Below are 21,236 nucleotides of genomic sequence, written 5' to 3'. Positions count from 1 at the left end.
TACTGATCTTTTCAATTTTCGCAATCCCCTAATTCATCAAAACTTTATTGATAAAAGCTCAATTTGCATGGTTAACGATAATATAAATTTGTTTTTCCTGTTTTCAATTTTGGGCATTCGAAATTCTTTTGGTTTGCTAGGAAGGGACACAAAAGAGAGAGAGAGAGAGGGAGAGAGTTCTTCGTTAAATTAAAGATCAACAATATTTAAATTATTTTATTTATTTTCATCTGTTTTGTGTTGTACAGTTATAAGTATATTACAATTAGGACTAGATTAAATATAGTACATACATTAAGAATGAATACCAATTTGTTCGAACACAAAACGAATAACTTTTGTTCTTGTATCGTAGAAGGCCTTGCTTATAGTAAAACAATAATAATAATACTACATACGTGTACAATTTACGAGTACGAACGAGTACATTATAATTTAGATACTATATTATGCTATTGGCTATATAGCTTGGGCGCTATTGCTTACGATTATGCAGTTTTCATATAGATTTTGATTTAGTTTAGCGTATTTTGCATTTGTATTTATAAGTTGAAAGTCGATTGCTCTGTGTGATACAGTTACAGTTATTTCGTTAGTTAGTAAGAAAGTAGTTAGTTTGTTAGTATGTATAACCCTGAGTTTAGTTAATGCTAGTCTACAATTCAGCTGTCGTATTATCGGTTAGGTTTTAGTACTATTTACAGCTCCGATTCTACAGATGCTAGCATTTGATTTGTGATTTGTACAAAATACGAAAGAAATTATTTTTTTTTAGCTTTTTGTTTTTTAATTGGCTACAAGTATAACATAATATTTGTTTTATTTGAAATTTGTTAATTTTTTGCCATTTTTTTCTATTTAATTATCACAACAAAATGCGGTCGACATTTGGCAATTTCACACAACATAATATAACAACAAAAACCAACAACAATAACAACCACAATAAGAATAACAACAACAACAGCAGCACCTATAACATAGCAATAACAACAATAACAACAAACAGCAACAATCGAAATTGTTCAACTTTGTTTGGCTGCTGTTGTTGCTGTTGCTGCTGCTGCTGCCGCTGTTGCTGCTGTTGTTGCCAATTCACTGCTGACCAATTCAGAAGCCTTCAACTCGGTTTGCTGCTGTTGTTGTTGTTGCTGCTGTTGCTGTTGGTGTTGTTGGTGCTGCTGTTGCTGGGGCTGCTTTTCAGTTATCACGGGTGCGCTGTGCTGCGTTAGAATGTCCGCCGGAATGAGACCTTCCTTGACGCGTTTCTTTTGCTTCATGCGACGATTCTGGAACCAGATTTTGACCTGCCAAATTTAAGGGAAAATATTAGTTGAAAATTTTGGAATAAGTATAGATATGACATCAGCTGTTTATGGATATTCAATGTTTAGTTTTTTAAAAAATATTGTCACATTCATTCGGTTATTTTAATGTTATCATAATGTTGAGAAGAAATCAAAACGTTGGTCCTTGAAAAGTTTCTTTTAGCTTATAAACTTTATGGCGTTTGAGCTTTTACTAAATTATTAAAAATTTGATGGCTACCGAAAAAACCGTTTCACAATTATAAATTGATTTGATTTAGGTTCCAACAAAAAGTAATTTTAGAAAAAAAAACAGTTTAGTTTTAAATATAATGTTAGCAAAACTATTTTTTCTCAATATATATTTTAATGTTGAGAAGAAATCAATGGTTTTGTGGTTTTTAAAAAAGTTCTTCTCTTAGCTTATCAAATTTTATGTCATTTGATCGTTTCCCAAATTGTTAATAAATTGATGGACAAAACCTTTTCACAATTGTAAGCATAAAAAATAAATTTAATTTAGGTTCCAACAAAAAGTGATAAAAAAAACAGTTTAGCTTTAAATATAATGTTAACAAAATTGTTTTTTTTTCTCAATATATATTTTAATGTTGAGAAGAAATCAAGGCTTTTGTGGTGTTTGAAAAATTTTTTTTAATTTATCAAATTTTATGACAAAAACCTTGTCACAATTGTAAGCATTAAAAATGAATTTGATTTAGGTTACACCAACAAGTGAATTGGTTTTTGAAACAAAAAAATAGTTTAGCTTAAAATTTTAGATAAGTTGATTTTTCCAATGTATTATTTTTTCAAAAAGAGAGCTTCCACATATTTTCTTAGGCTTCTTCATTATGTACTTGGTTTCACATTTGTATTATTATTTGTAGTATCTCTTTTAGCTAGTGTCATGGGGATTAGCGGTTGCTTGAACTTTTGACCCACCTGCGTCTCGTTTAGCTGCAGCGTATTGGCGATTTCGATGCGTCGGGCGCGCGTCAAGTAGCGATTAAAGTGAAACTCCTTCTCCAGCTCGGTCAGTTGCTTGTTTGTGAAGTTGGTGCGACCCGAGTTGTTGGTGGACGACAGGCTGCAGCTGCTGAGGCCAGCCACAGAGCCGGCAGCACCACCGCCATTGCCAGTGGTGAGGCCCACGCCCAGGCCGCTAGATGCACTGCCTGAAGTTGGATTGCTGGACAGCAGCAGGGGATTCTGAATGGGCAAGACGGCGGAGGTGCCGCCAACGTTGCCGGCGCGGCACATGTCGAGATGACCATTGAGTTGGTAATCGTGCATGTTGCTGATGTTGGCAGGTAGTTTCGGTGCTGAGGGGAGAGAAAGAGAGAGAGAGAAAGAAGAAAGAGAGTGAGGTAAGAAAAAAGAAAAATTCAAATACGAAGAAAAGGAAAGAAATCGTCATTGCGTTTGCCTTGGCATTTGTTGTGGTTTCATTTGCTTTGCTTGGCTGAGTGATCCCCTGGCGTTGATCTCTAGCTGTCGCAGCTAATCAGTGTGAGAGGCCAAGACACAGACCCTTTGGGTTTTTTTTCATTCTCTAACCATAATCGTTGTGGGCATTCAGAGAGATGTGTGTATGATTTTTGTTTGTTTCTTTTTTCATTTTTTTTTTGGGCCGTGCCTCTGACTTTTGGCTCTTTGCGTGATTTTGCATTTTATTCATAATTTGACATGCGCCCCGTGGCTAAAGCCGACGATGATGAAAATGATCTTTACCTTTTCCATAGAAGGACTTAATGTGGCTAATAGGCTTGTTTGAAAATATTGGGATTATCCTGACAGCGGGTATTGACTTTTTACCGTTGTCGAATGCCCAAAACATCAACATATTATTGTGGGTGGTACGAGAATTATATTGATATATATTTTTGGATTTTGTGGGTTTGACTTGTTTGGGTAAACTCCTCTTTTTTGTTGAGGAAATGTTTTGCCTTGTTGAAATGTGTTCAAAAGTGTGATCTTTTCTATGAAAGGAAGTAGTTTTTGGAATAAAAAGTAAATTCGGAAAATATACTTTTAAGAAAGATTGAATAAAAGATGTAATACTAAAAGAATTTTTTTTTTGGTAATTGAAAAGTATTAATAGTATCATCGATTTAAGAAATGCTAAAGCCATTAATTGGAGCTAATTGAAACCCCTTCAAGAATAAACAAAACTAATCCAGATAAGCCTGCGAAGATCCCAAACAAGTCGTAAAAAGTTTAAGAAAATATTATTCACCTTAATGATGCTCATCTGAAGTAAGTAGCATAGAGAACTCTGCTATATATATCGATATATTGGGGCAATAGAAAAACCTTTTCACACAGCCATAAATCAAAATGAAAGTTTCGTTCAATTAATAAGCGTTAAGTAGCAATATAACGACAGCCAAGTTAAAAGGTGCCGAGAAGTAGCTAAAAGGAAGTACAATGTTATTAAGAGAGTATTATGATCGTAGTCGTTGTGATAACTACTCGACATTATTTGTTATGATTATTATTATTATTTTCGTCGTTTATTGTTATTGAGATTGTAAAATTTGTGGTGGTTTCTGCAGAGTGTTTGTTTTTTTTTTTTTCGGCGATAATAAATCAAGCCAAATGCGATATCATAAATAAAAACTGTGCCGTCGACACGAGCACGCGAATGAATGATGAATTTATGACACCCACTGTTAATGTTACTGTTGCTCTTTCAAAAAATAAGGAAGCCAATTGGCATACAGATGGCAGCCACTGTGGCGCAATTTGCACAGTAGCTCAACACACAGCGTTGATAAGCGGCGAGAGGCAAATGGAAAATTATAAGTCCAACTCAAAAAGCAAGCTATCATAAGACATATGAAAATATTTATGCACACACACACACACACACACACAGGAGTGTCTGAGAAAACAAGCCCAAGGATTAAATATTGTGTGTGAGTGGCTTGAGCTACATTTGAATTTTCCAGGCAAACAAAAAAATAAGTAGAGAAAAAAAACGCGACTGACTGTCGCATTCCGGTTATCAATGCCCCGGCATTTGGGAAATGGGTGTGGGTATTCAGTATTGGGTATATTCGGTTTACTGCTGCCGTTGCTGCTGCTGCAACTGCCTCTGGTTGCCGGTTGCTCGTTGCTGGTGTCGCTCGGCATGTCAAACATGTCGCGGCCAGTTGGCGGCACTGTCGCCTTTAGCTGGCGTCCGCGTCCGGCGCCAAACGATATCTACTTTGTAATATTAGTTTTAGAGAGCATTATCGGTGGATCGCTTCCACTTGAATGCATGGGCCCAGCTCGCTGACATGTCTGCCGCCTCCGACTTTGCCTCCTGTTCCCTCCGACAACAAGCAACTACTGTGTTGACAGAGTGTAGAAGAAATCTACGGGCGACGCTCTCTCTCTCTTTGATTGTGGAACTGTTTTTATTCAACGATTCACCCTGTGGCACATGCACAAGGCCATTTGGGTGTTGTTGTGCATCGTTGTTTGCCATCGGACTGAAGCGGGTGTTAAGCGCCATGGAACCATGTGGCACCATGGCGCTTACTTAAGAGTGACACTGCTGACAATCAATGTAAACATTCGTTGCAGCAACAGCTGAGGGTTGCCACTGTGGCATTGGGTTGCACGTGCAACAAACAGTTTTGATGGCAACAAAGTCGCATGTAATTTGATAACATCGCAACTAGCGTTAATTACACCGTTGCAGCTTTAACGCATTTCCCCCTCCGCTTCCACATTGTGTTGACTTTTGCATAACATGATTCGATTCTCGTGAGAAAAGAAAGCGAATAAATATTTCTCAAGTGTTCGATAATCCACCCAGAATCTGTGTGGGATTTGCTTTAAACTTGAGTTGTAAATACTTTGCTTAAGGCTTAAATTATTAGCATTTTGTTGGCATTTATTATCAGTTGATCTAAATCTTGAGTTAACGCAAGTTGCGACAATTAGTTAAAGTATATTTTAAGTAAAAGATATTGGGTTAAATTAGTCCACAAAGGCATCAAAAGAAGTTGACGTCGGTATAAAATAAGTTGTCAATACGACCTAAATAATAATCCTTCTTAAAATAATATTTTTTAGAATTTTAGTTTATCATAATTAGCACGTTGTGAATTTAAGTTTATCATAAGTTCTGAAATTATTTCTCTTTACTCTTTACTTTACTTTACTCTTTTACTAATCAGTAGTAATTTAATAAACTGGGTTTTAATACTTGGAAATCTTTCAAAAATTTAGTTTAAGAACTTACTGAATATTCTTTCCCACAATTTTGCAATATTTATTTAAAATTTGGCATCGATCTGTTTCAAATTGCGCATAATTAAGAAACTGGTTTAGTAGTAAATACTAAAAGTTTAGGCGTCATAGTGAAATTCTCAAAACTGACAAGCTAAGTTAATATATTGCGAATTTTCCTTAAACCCCATGTACAATTTTTAATCTGTCAATATTTTTGTATATATTTTTTTTTTCAATTCAGCATTGATCAATGTAAGATTGCGAATGATAATGAAATTGCTTTAATAGTGAATAACTAAAGTTTAAGCGTAATACGAAAACTCATAAAACAATTACAATTTACTTTCAGATCTCATTTGAATTATTTTTATTTGTAAACATTTTTAAATAGAACAATGCTAAATTACTTAAAGTACACATAATAATTTTAAGTAATTTAGCATTGTTCTATTTGAGATGGCGCATGATAAAGAAATTCCATTAATAGAAATAACTAAAGTTTAAGCGCAATACGGAAATTAACAAAACTGTCGGGCTTAGCTAAAGTATTACAATTTACGATAAAACCTCGTGTGAATTATTTTACTCTGTATATTTTTAGTAATTTGGCATCGATCTGTTTGAGATGACGCATGTTAAAGCAATTACTTGAATAGATCTGCTGGGAACACACACTTGAATCCGTTTGTAGAATCGACTCGAATTACGCTTTTTGCATAGTTGAAATTTGTGAGTCATTGTCAATTGCCGGCCATTTTGGTGTGATATTATCAATGATACCAGTATGATATGTAGGCGCCAGTGGCACTTTACACAGATCCCCCCGTCGGCCGCAGACGCAGTCTTGGTCGAAGTCTCTGCGACTGGGGGCATTACAGAGCTGGGCTATCGAGCTGTAGAGCTGGCGAGGCCGATGGCGATTAAGTGGGCAGACGCTCGCCAGTTGCACGAGCGTCCGATGAGGGTCTGATGTCTGGACAGTTGGTTGGTTTGGGGCTCAGTTGATAATGTTGTTTAATTCGAGTGCAAATAGAAAATTATATTGCAATTAAAAGTAAATTGTTTTAATTGTTGCTTAAATACTAAACAAGAAAAGACAACAATGTCATGTGGCCATCCACAACTTAAAATGCCAGCGTGCCTGACCAGCCTAATCACAATCATAAATGCTGAGAGCCAACATTGTTTTCGTTTTGTGTTATTGTTGTTATTTTTGTATTTTTTGGATACGATCGGTTTTTTTACGTGACGATTTGATTGATCACCGTAGGCAGTTAAACGATTCAAAATAGCGCTGGAACTAAGCATATAACATTTACACACAATTCCTATATAATTTATGGCCTGCCAACGGTGGCGGTGGAAATCAAAACTGCAGTCGGAATTCAGCGACTAATTTGACATAGTGGCATTAATATTTCGCAATATCCGCTGATAGCAATTGTACTAGTATTTACCCAGGCCAAGCAGATGGTCAGATTCAGATTGCAATGCCAGCTGACCACTGGTCAAATAAGCAGAAAAGGGTCAGTCAACAGCTAAGCCGAAACAAATGAGTCTTCTAATTGAATGTAGACGACTAACGCATGCCCTTTTTTAGTGTCAAACTCTTTGGTTTACCAAGCAATTATGCTGAAATTTTCAAAATATTTTATAAACATATTTATGTGTGCGTATGCCAAAAATGAATCGAATATCTCAATGTGTACGATAGTAATGAAAGTTATAGAAAACTGACTTAGTTTTGCTTCCCCTACAAACAATTTATACAGGGTATTCTTGTTGAGTTGTGCCGCAGGACTAATTGACTTATCTGCCATTTAACCCTTTAGATAGTGACAGTTTTGGCTGCGGGGGTGTCTTTTCTTTTTTTTGGCTTTGAAAATTGTTTCTCATTTGGTCATTTGCGACGCGTCGGCTGACTTGGCTAAAACTCAACTAATCCAATCCATTTATGCTGTCAGTGTTTTATTGGCTGGCTGTCAACTTGAACTTTCCTCATGTCATGCAATGATGCAGTTTCTTCTGTGGCTGTGTGGAACATGAAATGCACAAAAATCAACTACACATTGTACCCTCGATACAGGTATTCAAAAAACTTTTCATATTAATTGAAAGTTGTTTGTCTGTCTGTGGACGTCCCGTGGCTTATTAGTCACGATGTGCAACATTATGGACACACGTGAAAATTGCTTAACAATGTACAGACATATAAAAAAAAACTTTGGAATCTCAAACAATTTTCAAACCATTTTTTTTTTTTGGGAGTCTATTAAATGCACAAATATTGTGTGTCGCGCCGGAAGAAGTTGAAGAAGTTTGTTTTTTATCGAAGAACATCTTTGCTTTTCCCTGTTTGTCTTTTGAGTGTGTGTTCCTTTTGAAAGTAAATCGAAATTTAAATATTTACACAGATCTATAGATAAATACGCGATGTATTTACTTTGCTCGAGCGTTAATAGCAATATTTTGGCTACTGTTTCCGTAGATTACTGAAAGTGAATTCCAGTAGCCTGTGAATCTTAGTTTTATTTGGTTTGTCATATCGATAAGCTGTTGCGTGAGTGTCTGTGTGTGTGTGTGTGTACTATCATAATATAGATAGAAAGTTAGTGATATGAAGAAAGCGTGCGTACTAAATTTAGACATCATTCCACAGGCCAAAATGCATTACGACATTAATTGACGGCCTTCAGAGGAACATTTTTGTTTCAATGGAGATATGTTTTTAGCAATCAGTAACAAAGGTAAACAATTTTTATTTATTTTTTTCAACTAATCTTAACTCTTCTCGAAATATTACCTCGCTTTTAATCAGTGCAGAATTGTTGACCACTTTAAACTAATGTGAATCATGCCTTAGTATAAAATGAATCATCGATTGGACGCTTTAATCCTTTCAATAAAGTATTCCTTATTCTAACTATCATCGTGACGTTTCAGTTGAGTCATTTGGCAATAGGACTTTGGGACTTTGGAACGAGTGTGGCGAAGGTGAGCGCTCGTAACTCTTTCGGTTGACAGTCCAAATCCAAGGCCAGGCACAGAGACCGAAGTGTTCTAGTTTCACTAGTATGGAAAAGTGCCGCTGCTGCATTTTGCTGCGATACATTTTAAGAAACTGCCCCCGGTATACGGGCTAAAAATGATTTATTATATTGAAATTATCTCATGTAAACAAGTCAAGCTGCCAGCAAAGCTAATGCCACTTGTCGGCAAACCCCCCTCTCCCTTCCCCGCCCCCCATTCACACAGACACCAGCCATAGTCTAAAGTCAGGCGAAAAATGTTGTTAATTTGTCTAATGAAAAATGCTTGAGCATAAAGTCGGCCTATGGCATGAGTATATAGAGAGTTTTTCCACATTGGCTAATATTGAAGGCCCGTCTTCTCTCTCTCTCTCTCTCGCTCAGTGCTTCTCTTGTTGTGTATCTCTTGGTCTCGGAATTTTCGCACGAAGATTGATGATGACATTAGCATCATTGTCGAAAAATTTTAAAGCCCAGCAACAAAATTGCCAAAGGACTTGAAGACGACAACGTTGTGAGTCGTCTTCGTTTTTTGGTCGCCAAAATGTTTTCAAATTTGTTTTTGTTGACATTTTAATTTGCAAATACTAACAGACAGCCAGCCTACACTAAGTGTGTGTGCTTGTGTGTGTGTGTGAGTTGGGAATCAATTTTCGTCGTATGCCAAAAGCTCACACGAATGGGGCATTAATTGAATTAAATCGTCAAAAGACGCTGTCGCTTGGCTAAAGGCGCGGGCGGAGCACAGCGTTGTGTCAAGTGGATTTCAATTTGGAGCATTGAAAGTGTTGACTGTCAGCCATTGGCACGCACACACATACACACGCACACACACACAGACACACACTCGCACACGCATGTCAACCCACATTTGGCATTGGCAGCCATTTTTTCTTGGCTTTTATCGAACACCCTTATTTCTATGCAGAGGCCAGCGCACTTTGGGCTGTGGCAAAAACCGACTCGTCTATATACAAGTAAATACATATATACATACATATATTTCTATGTACAACATAACAAAAGGGAAACTATGGACATCTACTACGACTGCGAGTGTGTGTGTGTGCCTCTGCATTTTCGTTGGTGATCCGTCATGTTGTCAGAATGTATTATTCGAATTAAGATTTTACTTTTTTTTTCTGCCATTGAATTGAATTAACACAACGAACACACACACACGCACGAGCAGCTGTGCCACATACACGCATACACTCTCACACACTCTCACACGCTCTCACACACATTCAGTTATAGATATCTGTTAACTTTAACTAGTCAATTTCCCAAATATAAATAGAAATCGAAGCGTTTTTTCTTGCGAATTTAGTATAAAAATAAATTCGTTCGTGCTTAATCGAACCTATTTTTTAGCCACTATCTGGCTGGCAACTAATCAAAGTGCGAGCAATTATCATTATCCGGCTCTCAGAGACGACTTCAAGTCATCAAGTCGCAACTACTCGCTTGTTACCCAGTAAAAGCCAATGTCATAATATATTTTGGCAAGCAAGTAGACGTCTTTAAGTGGTTTTCAAATGAAAACAAATCGAATTCGTGGCATGAAATCAATATTCCTTGAAGGAGAATGCTTGATAAATAAATGTTGATTGTATTACGATTAAGATTTTACCACTTTTATTATTTTAATTTTATTTTCATACTTAAGATTGCAACTTTTATATATAAACTAGATTCTAAATGCTTCGATTTTTATGGAAACAAGTTTTTTGAAATATATTTTGACAATGTAAATCATTGTTGTTAAATTTTCCTTTCTTTTAATGTAAAAAGTTCAAGATATCATTATTACAACAATGTAAATCTTTGTTACTCAACTTACTAAAGCCAGATATATTTTAATGTAATTATGCTCCAGATCTAATTGATATAAATATCATTTTAGATTAATCTATTCACAATGTAAATCTTTGTTGTCCAACTAAGACAATCGAGTGCCATTCAGTTAATACTTTAATACACCGCTTACACTTTTTTTTTTGGGGTCGGCACCTGTAGATAGAGACATCCATCAATTAGCTTCAAACGAAATGTGAATGAAGTTGAACGTGTCGCAACCCAAGTTGAAGTTCAAGCGTACAGCGCTAATACCAGAGGCCCACTAGAATGTCCACTTTAAAGCTCACCGGCGTCAAGCGGTGTCCATTGTTGCCCCGATAATATGAGGGGAACACACAAAATGTGGTAGTGAATACCGAATACTGAGCACGAAGCGGATCATTGTGACACTTTTGTAATGCGTTCGATATCGCCATTTCACAATTGATATAAATAAAATCAGACAGCATTAGGATGTGACTAGGAAATACCCTAGAAATTAATCAACTATTATACAAGTATATTATGGAGCTATGATTCAACAACTTCAATATTTCTGAGGCTATCTCTCTGAAATTTTTAGAAAATGTTGATAAGAAACAAATCTACATAGATCAGTTGAAATTTATGCCACATCATGTTTATAGGGTATCGTAACAGAAATAGTTAAACAATGATAAAATCCAAACAAAGAAACTTCAAATTGACAGCTTTCGTTTAACTTTTATCTGCTGAAACCGTTTGCTGCCGTTCTGCACAACACACACACACATTACGCACACACACACACACCGCACTTGAGTGGAACCCATAGCTAATAAATGCCTATGAATGCGTTGGGAATTTCGGAGCTTGAGCATGAAATCACCTTCACATGTTGGCGCGCCTAACGAGAGACAATTGTAGAGCTCTAAAGAGACATGTTCAATATACACTTGGGTGTCAGGTGGGGGCGGCGACGGGGTTGGTTGGGAGGCGGCTTCTTTGATTTGCAGATCATTGGCTAAATGCGTGTGTGCTTTTTTTTGTATATTTTTGAGAGCTGTAGAGCAGACCAAAGAGCACCGCAACACTGTGGAGAGCCGGACTATTGTTCTTGTTGCACTATCTGACAAGTATCGAACCAGTTCTCTGGCTCTCTCGCTGTCCCTTTCCCTATTCTCTATTGTCTCTAAGCGCAAATAATCAAAATTTGTGAGCAGCTTAAATTGTTAGTCGACTACTGTTTGTTACCTCAAAATGATTCATTATGCGAGTAGCCGAAAGTGTTTTGTTTATTTCTTTGATTTTGTCAGCTTTTTTCTTACATCGAAATGCCATTTGGATATCAAAAATAATTGTACATATGTTGCGAAGTATGAAGTAACAAAGCCCAGTGGCAAAACAATTGATGCATGACGCAGGTTCAGGAGGATATCACAAACTAAATTTAGAATTGGAAAATTTAAGCACGATTCAACCAATGCAATTAATAATATTTGTTACCACGAAACTCCTTTCAGGTTTTGAAATATATTAAGAAACCCAAAATCCGGAGAAAATAAGAAACTTTACAGAGATTTGAGTTCAGATTTAGTTTCAAATTTATTTCCTTTTTTTTTGACACGAAGTTTTAATACAAAATATTACTTATTAATATTTATTTCAAGTCAAATTTCAGCTGCCTGTTTTTCTAATTTATATTTACCCCAATTATGCTTCAAAAAGTAAATAAAGTCATTTCACTTAGTGCTTTTGATTTACCTAAACACTATTCTGATAAATTCAGTAATTATGCTGATAAACTTTGTTGACAGCTATCAATTTATAAATGGTTCCTCAATTGTTGAACTGAATTTCAGATCGTTTTGTGTATCGAAATTAATTAGGCGTGTGGAGTACGTGAGGTCGTTGCTTATCAGTCTAGTGACTGTTTATAATTATATTCCACATTCGGGGTTTACAGGGTACTTAGAGAAAAACTGTGAGTGGCATGATTTTGTGCAATTTTATTAAGCAGAAGATATTGAAGCGTGTTTTTATCGGGGGGTTGTCTCGTGTTGTCTATGGCTGCACGTAACTGGATACTTATATAATTTCGTAAATTATATATACACTTGAAAAGTATTAAAGGCAGCCGGGCAGACGCCAGTCAGCTATGAGCTAGGAGAAAACTTATGCGCAAGCAAACAAAAGATAAGATATCCTCGTTTTTGGCGCAATGTTTGCACGAAATGTCCAAAAGGCAAACAGTCAACTGTCCATGATGATGACTATGGTACTCTTTTTGGGTAATATTACATAATAACAAGAAGACGTAGCTCAAGCGCACCCTCGAGTTATCCTTTAATACAGACAGCGGGTGGGTCAGGAACAGGAAAAGGAACAGGAGCAGGAGCAGGGACATTGCTTCAAGGGCGAGTCCGTTCTGTTGCGGATTTCTTTTTTGGTTTTCGGTTTTCGGTTTTTGGCCTGTCACGCAGTCCACGCTAATGCGCTTCTCGTGTTGTTGTGATCTCCACAAATATATGAGAACTGACATTTGAGGTGTGTAACTGTCGCAGGCAAGTTCAAAAAGAGGAGAAGAGTGAGTGGAGCTTGAAAATGAATTCAGTTATAGATTGTAGCTGCACTCTTAAGTGGTAATTAATGTAAGTACGGTGGCATTTATCAGTTTACAAATCGATGCAATCGGACGAGAAAATCCCAGTTGCTGCTGCTGAAGGTGCTGGCACCTTAACCCCATCCTTTGTAAAGAAATTTAATAACACACTTTCAAAAAAAAAAACCCAAATAAAAAAAAACGTTAGCTCAACGCGCGCGAGCGAACAAAATTTGTCACGACACATGCCTTACATTTTTGTTGGTTTTGTTTTTTGGGGTCCAAGAACGATCCAACTAGGCATTTTGACGTGCGGTGACAGACAGGCGGGCGGGTCTCTAAGTCTGTCTCTGTCTCTGAGTTCGGTATGGTTCGGTTCGGTTTGGTTTTTTCGGCTTGGTTCGGTTCGGCTTGGCTTGGCCAAGCGTTTGATCTTATCTCAAATTCCTGGTGGTCACTTTTCTATCCACAATATCATTTCGTTTAAATAGTCTGGCCTTTTTTCCCTTTTTTTTTTTGTTTTTGTTGTTGCCAAGTCTTTATATGCTCACATACATTTTTGTTGTTTTCTGTTTTGTTTTGAAATGCACGTAATTAATTCATTTCACTGTGCTGCGTCGTCGTCGTCGTCGTTGTGGCCGTCGCGTGTTGGTGTCAAGAAATATCAAAACATCACATCAAATAAATGTTGGAATACGCCAAGCGACTGGGCTCAGCCTGGCCAAGAGTTAGTTCCCCTCCTTCAGCCTCGCTCTCCTAACACCTTTCGCTACTACGCTGAACTTTTTTTTCTTTTTTTGTTTTTTGGGCCAAAAGTTTTTCAGTTAGTTACTCCACTCGAGTCGACGCGAACCGACAGTTATGTTAATTTACGTGTTAGGTTTCGTTTTTGTTCCAACTCTATTCATATTTCATATTACGACTATTCCATTTGGCATAGTTTGCGTGCCTGACATCATCCCCTCTCCTCTCCGTTTTAGCTGGGGGAAATGCTGCGACAAAGTGGTAGATCGTTTAAAAAACAATAAAACACGAAACAGTAAACAGTAAACTAGACTCTGTAGATGGCACTCTCCCAACGAGGCGACACGACATTCAATACGCGCCCCGGACTACAAGTATTAATTAAATTGTTATGCCACAAGACGGCGGACAGTTTTCAATTATGGTCGCTCATAAAAAAAGCCCAATAAACGTTCACAAATATTGTGTGGAGCATGATTTAGGGCTATATAGTAGTTGATAAGTGCACTCATAAAATGGGTGACAAAACTCTCAATCAATGTGAATGGAGCTTGGGGGCGGGGCATATGACGATGGCCACTTGTCCGAGTAAGTATTTTAATAGCGCGAATAGGGGCTCCAATGGTATTAGTTGGCTTAATCTTATATATTAACAATAACGTTAGGGTTTTAGCATGATTTGGCACTTTTTTGACTTAGTATGTGATGGGAGAATTCTTTTTGGAAAATTTACATTATTTCTACAATAATTTAAAGGGGAAATTTCACTATTTGTATTTAAATTTTAGCTGCAAACTTATTTGTTTGTTATATACATAGATTCTATATAAGTAATACTATACATTTTGATATTGAACTGTAACTCAGAATGTAATTTATTGATTTTAAAGAAGAAAATTCACTATTTTTATTTAAATTTTAGCTGCAAACTTATTTGTTTGTTATATTGAGTGTATATATAAACAAAACTATAATTGGTTGGAATTTAAATTAAATTTCAGAAACTAATTTATTGATCATGAATATTATTTTCGATTCTAGAAGTCAATAAACTATAATATTAATATGAAAACTAATTCACAAACTCATTTGTTCATCACTAAATTGTATGAAAGAATTTTAATATTTTCATTACTTAAATTTCTCTTGCATCGATCTGTGTTTAAGAGACAATTGCCTGCCCTGAATAGTTGAGCAGTTAATCAGTTTCACAGCAGTGAGTAAGTGCTGTGGCATTTATAACCATTTCTCCAGTTACTCATCGAACTAATACTGATTTGTATCTCTAATTTGAGCAATGCTCTGTTGCTGTTGCCAATTTGCTGTCGTTGGACAAATTCCTAGTTCATGTTGTCGCTGGCAAATCCTTTGAAAAAATTCAATTAATCTTTTCGCTTGCGTCCGCAGCGGGAGAATTGTTTTTCCCGCAAGTCGCTTTTCCCCCTTTTCTTAAGCGTGGTCTGGTTATTGAAAAATGCTGATTAACACATTAGAGCGCATTGAATTGAATGCAATGGATATGCAAGTGAATGTGAGTACGAGTGTGAGTGTGAGTGTATACAGGTATTTTATACACGAGCTTCTGCTGTGCGTGAATGCCAATATGTCGAATGCTACCATTTATAACCATGATTGCTGATTATGCTGTTTCCCTGGCTGAAAATGGATGACATGACAGATGGAGTGGAGCACGAAGCTCGCTGCACAGCGCAGCCAGAGATCGCAACAGGCGAGACCATATCGAGAGCCTCTCTCTCTCCCTCTGCCTCTACCTCTTGGTGCGCTTGGTCTTGAGGTTCGACTCAGTGACAGTTCGGTTGCAGTGGAGCTCAAACAAGAACTCTTATTTAAATAATCATTTTTTCTGACAGCCAACTTGACTTCCAGATCGGCATCCAGACACCGAAAGAGTGACTGCAAAACAACAACTGCTGCTGCAATGTGAGTAGGTTCGCTTCATTCTTTAACTGAGCTGCATTTCTTTCATACTTATTTTATTATTATTATTTCTTTATTCACTTTACATTTTTCGTTGTTTTGTTGTTTCGTTTTTCATTTTTCTTTTCTTTTGCTCTTGCACGCTTTAATTGTTTGTTTGACTTTGTGGTCGAGAGACGTTTAAGCGCCCGGTTGGGATTTGGGTTCGAAATGGACCCCGATTCCGATCCCGCTCCGTTCTCCGTTCCACTTGCACACGTCATTGTCATGGAGCCAAGCTGACTTGGGCATTGAGCATGAGCATGAGCTTGAGCTTTGGGTGCGGCGCGTGCAGAGATCTCGTCGTGGCGTCGTTTAATTGAAAACGATGCATGTAAATGACACTTTTCAGCATTAATAAGCAAATATTTGTATGATTATTGGTGTAGCCAGGGGATTACGTTATTCAAGCTGTAAGTGGTAGCGAAGCCCTCTTGTCTCATATCTGATTCAAGCTGGGATCAGACTGCTGCTGCTGCTGTGGCAACGTTTGTCTCTTGCAACAGGTAAAGTGCATTAACTAGTTTCTGGAAGTCAAATAAGCCTGTCACATCAAATTGGCCAACAGGTTCAGCGAAGCGCAAAAGAATCGCGAGACTCGCATAAGAAAGTAGAACTTGCAATATTGCAAATATTGGCTAATCAAATGACTCACATTTCTCTGATTATTATTTCTTTTAAATATTTTAGAATGTAATAGAAATTTAAAACATAATTTTTAATTAATGTAAACATACAAATTGAAATTACAAATGAAATGCTTAAAATTCCCTCGGTTACATTAAATTCAGCAAGTAATTTTTTATAATCAGTTATGGATCTTTTCATAGCAGAGAAACGGTTATTAATGTTATACATTTTAATGCTTAAATAATCACTTACTTAATTATAAATATTATGTTATGCAGATTAATATTTCCTCGCTTGTATTAAAATCGGATGATATTATATTTTCTTTATCATTTTTGAAATTTTTGAGAGTAAATAAACCAAAATTACATTCAGAAATATAAATGTCAACATAATCATTTATTTAATTGAAAATAATGTGCTATAAAGATAAGCTATTAAGCACTCCCTCCTAAGTGATATCGTAAATCATTCGAGAGATCCACTAAAAAACTCTACTTGTGCTCACATATTAAATATACAATTAATATTTTATAGCCGTGAGTGAGGTAGGATTCCATTTATCATGAGTTTCAGTTTATCATCCGTTGCGTATTTTCTTAGCTGGCTAATTCCAAGATACAAAACTTCTCAACGCACTGACAAGTGACAACCTGACTGACTGCACAGCATTGACAAAATTATCTGAAATATGCAAGAAATATGCCAAAAGGCAAAAGAGGGGTGCTCCAAGAGAAAGAGAGAGAGCGAACGGCTGCAAAATTATGAGCGAGAGAGAGAGAGAGAGAGAACGGCAAAGCGAAATCTTTGGCATTTGAAGAGACATTCTTATTTTTAGGTGACATGCCCTCGGTTGGACGTCTGACGCACTTGGGTTGTTCGTGTATATCTGGACTGTCAATCAGTTTTGAAAGTCATCGTTTCTGTGTTTTTTTGTCTCTCTTACCATTTCTTTATATTTTTTTTCTCTTCTGATTTTGATTTTGAATTTTGTTTTGTTTTTACCCTTTACGACGAGTTATTGGGCATAAAGCATGAACTAATACTATGCTGTCCAACTGGTTTAATATATTCATCTTGGTTGTTCGCTGTGATCTATTGATGGAAGCGTTTAAATTGACTTTGCTTAATCGTCTTACGTGATCGCTAAAATGGCAAAACTATTTGATAATTGCCACTAACATTTCTCGCATTTTAGCCAATATCGAATTGCTATTTGGCATTTGTATTACATAGAAATTTGCATCAGGTGTCGATAAGATTAATGGTTGTAAGAGTGGAAATCGTTGATTAAATGATTTGCTTTTTGCTCATTAGAAGACAGTCAATACTTAAGTTCTACTCAATTGAATGTTGATAAAGTGATCTTCCTAGAAATAAGCCAATTCTTAATCCATACTCAATTGAATTATATTATTTTAAAAAAATGAGCTGACTTCTTTCAACATTTATTGAAGGTAATTTGAATATTATTTTCATTGATAGATCTGAGTTAAATGGGTATTAAATAGTTTTGAAAACAAACAAAATATGAAAAAGATATTATATTACGAAATGGATTTTTAAAATTGTGATAAAAGTAAATGTATATTCTATGATATCATCAAAGGGTTTATACAAAAAGAAGTAATGTAGTTATATAATTCGAAATATCCTTAAAAGCCAAATGAATACTTTTACAAATCATTTTCGAAATTGAAAGTTTTTTTATGCGTCTTGTCCCATAGTCGATTTAGTTTTTTATAGTTTGAACAAAAGAAAATTAAATTCTAAGTGTCCGAACCTTAACGTGTTTATTATAATAGAGAATGAAAGATGATTCGAAATATCCTTCATGTTCAAATATATTTAGTTAAAATTTTTTTATGTTCAGAGATGGATTTCTGTCTTGTCCCACATTCAAATTAGCCAATTTATAGGTCAAACTCGTCAAAAGTATATTGAATATATTGAATAATATGTTTGAAATGGCAAACTCACCTTGTGGCTTGGGAACATTCCGTTTGAGCTGCATCCATTTGTAGGTCGGAATGTTGGGCGCATGATTTGGCGATTTTGATTGTGAGCTCGATTGGTGCGACGCATTGTTGCCCGCCGATGCCGATGCTGTTGAGGATGAGGTGGAACTGCCAGGCGATGTGACGCCACCGCCGCGTTGATTGCGGGACATGCTCATGCAACTGCTTGAACCGTTGGGAGAGAGTGCATGCTGTGGCACAACCTGGTTGCCATTTGCCTGCTGCTGCTGTTGTTGTTGCTGCTGCTGTTGCTGCTGCTGTTGTTGCAGATGTTGTTGCTGCGCCTGCTGAGCACTGCTGGTCAAACTGGCCAGATGACCATGACTGAGCGTGTGATGCAAATGCGCATGTGGATAGTCCATGGCAATGCCCGCATCCAATGGATAGCCACCGCCCATGTGCTGATGATGATGCCACATTTGTGGCGTAGTCTGCTGCTGCCCGGCAGCAGCCAGCTGCATCATGGGATCCTGATCCTCGAGCAGCAATCCCGGTGGCGCTGCTGCGTATCCTGCATGCAACACTGCCGCGTACTTCTCCTCCATCTGGCCGCCATAGCCCAGAGGTTGCGTCTGCGCCTGCTGTGCCACACTGGGCGAATAGAGACAGTCCAGATTGGTGTACATCATGCCATTCTCAGAGCTGATGATGGGCGCATGCGCATCAAGTGACTGTTGCTGCTGTTGTTGCTGCTGCTGTTGTTGCTGTTGTGTGGCATTGGCTGCTGTGACCGGCGAATTGTTGGCAGGAGGCGGCACAGTTGCCACCGCTGCTGTGGCATAGTAAGAGTGCACCGAATCGCTTTCGTAGTAAGAATCGGCAGGTGAATGGCTTGTGGGATGCAATGGCGTGCTGTTAGATGCTCCTGCTCCTCCACTGGTCGAGGTTGTGATGCCATATTCCGCTGCACTGGGACTGAAGAGATGCGAATGCGGATAGAGTTGTTGCTGTTGCTGTTGTTGTTGCTGCTGCTGAGCCAGAGGATGTTGCAGCTGGTGTTGGGTTGGCGGTGGCGTGAGCTGTTGCTGTTGTTGATAGTAGTTGGGCGAGTTGCTATCGTAGCCATTGTAGGTCAGTTGTTGCTGATGTTGCTGCTGTTGGTGTTGCTGCTGCTGTTGTTGTTGCACCTGCTGCTGCAGTTGTTGCTGGTGTTGCTGCTGCTGCTGCTGTTGTTGCTGTTGCTGCTGCTGCAGATGGTGGGTCGGCGAGGGAAAGTAGTTGCTGCCGTAGCCATCGTAGGCCGAGGCAGCGGCATGTGGATGATGATGCGGATGGTTGCCGTACATGCTGCTAACGTCCATCATATTGTACGCCAAACTGCACTCAATAAATTTAATGGCCTAAAACAAGCGGAAAATTGCCTAAGCTATGAACTAAGGTTGACACTTTATAGAATCATTGCCTAAAATCAATCAAATAGTAAATGAAAAGTACTCAAAAAAAGTGATACAGTTTTTAAGTAAACTTTAAAGATGATATTACAAAATTGTGAAATTTAAAGCATATTCAGTAATCAAGTAAATTTTAAGTTATCTTTAAAAATGCAAATACAAAATTTTGTGAAATTGAAAGCATTTCAAAAGAATAAGAATTATAAAGAAATGATAAACTAGGTTTTCCTATTTTATGCTTCAAATCTCAAATGAAAAATGTGTTTGAATAATACAATTTATTCATTTTTAATATAATAAAATTTTTTCCGTACTTTTGACATATTTTTTGAGGCCGAATTGTATTATAAACTATACTATCTAATTTGACTCTTGCTATTCTTTTCAAGTTTGAAATTTTTAATTATTTAATTCATTTACTATTAATATTATTTTAGGCAATGTGTTCAATATTTTATGAATTGCTAATTTGGGCAATATTTTGTTTGGTTTTTTGAAACACAACTAACTTTTTGCTAAAGAAGTATAAATATTTTCTGCAGCGATTGTGCCAACTAGTTTGTTAAAACAGTGACGGAGCTAATGCTCCCAGACACGTAATAGATTTATTAATTTTTGATTAAAACGAACACACTTTATTTTTGATTTTCTTTACACTTTTGACACACTGGCACAAACAGTTTAGAGGAGGAGTACGAAATACGCCATTAACGTATTAAGTTTTAAATTTAATATTTGAATTTAAATTTAAGTGTGAGTTTTGCGTTACGGTTCCGACGGTCTCTGTGTTGACCACGCGACGATTCTCGAACTTCGTGCTGCATGCGCGCTAACCAAGTCGTGACTGATTGCGATTGCTGGCCGGGGCAGCCAACCCAGCAGACAACACACACACGCTTCGACTAGTTTGCCAGGCCACGCCTCGAAGCGATGCTGACTGCTGTTGTCCCGCTCGCACAGCTGGCACTTAAAGCATGCACGTAGCTAGCTGATTCACTCGCACTGCTTGGTGAGAATTCTTATCAGTGTTCCCTGCTTTGAGGGTTAGTCATTACCGGTTTTGGCAGTTTGCTGTTTTCATTTAGTTTTTTGCCGGTCCCTGGACAAATGCTGATATTAGAGTTACGCCCATGTTCATGTCTTATTTAACTGGAAACTACAAGCACACACACACACACAGATTATGTATTTGCCGTGTCTGTGTGTCTTTTTGTATTTTCCGTTTTTGATACTTTTGGCACGTTTTGTTATTTGCGTTTTTCGCACCTACACACAAAATCCCAAATGAATTGACAGTTGCAGGTACTGTCCGACAAAAAAAGAAATAACCAAAAATTGGACAGCGAAGCTCTGAACGGGATGTGCCAACTGTGCAGCTGTCAATCGTCAGCGTCATCGTCATTTTCACATATGACAGTCCATCTATGCTCTGGCTGATGCGGAATTTAAATCGCCGTCTTCTATCTGTCTCTCTGACTCAGTGGGATGCA

General features: G+C 37.4%; 1 protein-coding gene across 1 annotated transcript; it reads right to left on the bottom strand.

Moving 5' to 3' along the window:
* Nucleotides 1–814: 814 nt before the first annotated feature.
* Nucleotides 815–20,528, bottom strand: LOC117574377 (homeotic protein labial). Its single transcript, XM_034258211.2, has 4 exons — nt 20,256–20,528; nt 18,318–19,695; nt 2,253–2,632; nt 815–1,307 (listed from the first exon to the last, which is right to left on the bottom strand). The coding sequence occupies exons 2-4, from the start codon at nt 19,657–19,659 to the stop codon at nt 1,026–1,028; spliced, it is 2,004 nt and encodes a 667-aa protein (XP_034114102.1). The 5' UTR covers nt 19,660–19,695; nt 20,256–20,528; the 3' UTR covers nt 815–1,025.
* Between the last annotated feature and the right edge of the window lie 708 nt (nt 20,529–21,236).

Source organism: Drosophila albomicans, chromosome 2R, assembly GCF_009650485.2.
Source record: "Drosophila albomicans strain 15112-1751.03 chromosome 2R, ASM965048v2, whole genome shotgun sequence".
NCBI classification, from domain to species: domain Eukaryota; kingdom Metazoa; phylum Arthropoda; class Insecta; order Diptera; family Drosophilidae; genus Drosophila; species Drosophila albomicans.
This window is presented reverse-complemented; position numbering and strand designations above follow the sequence as displayed.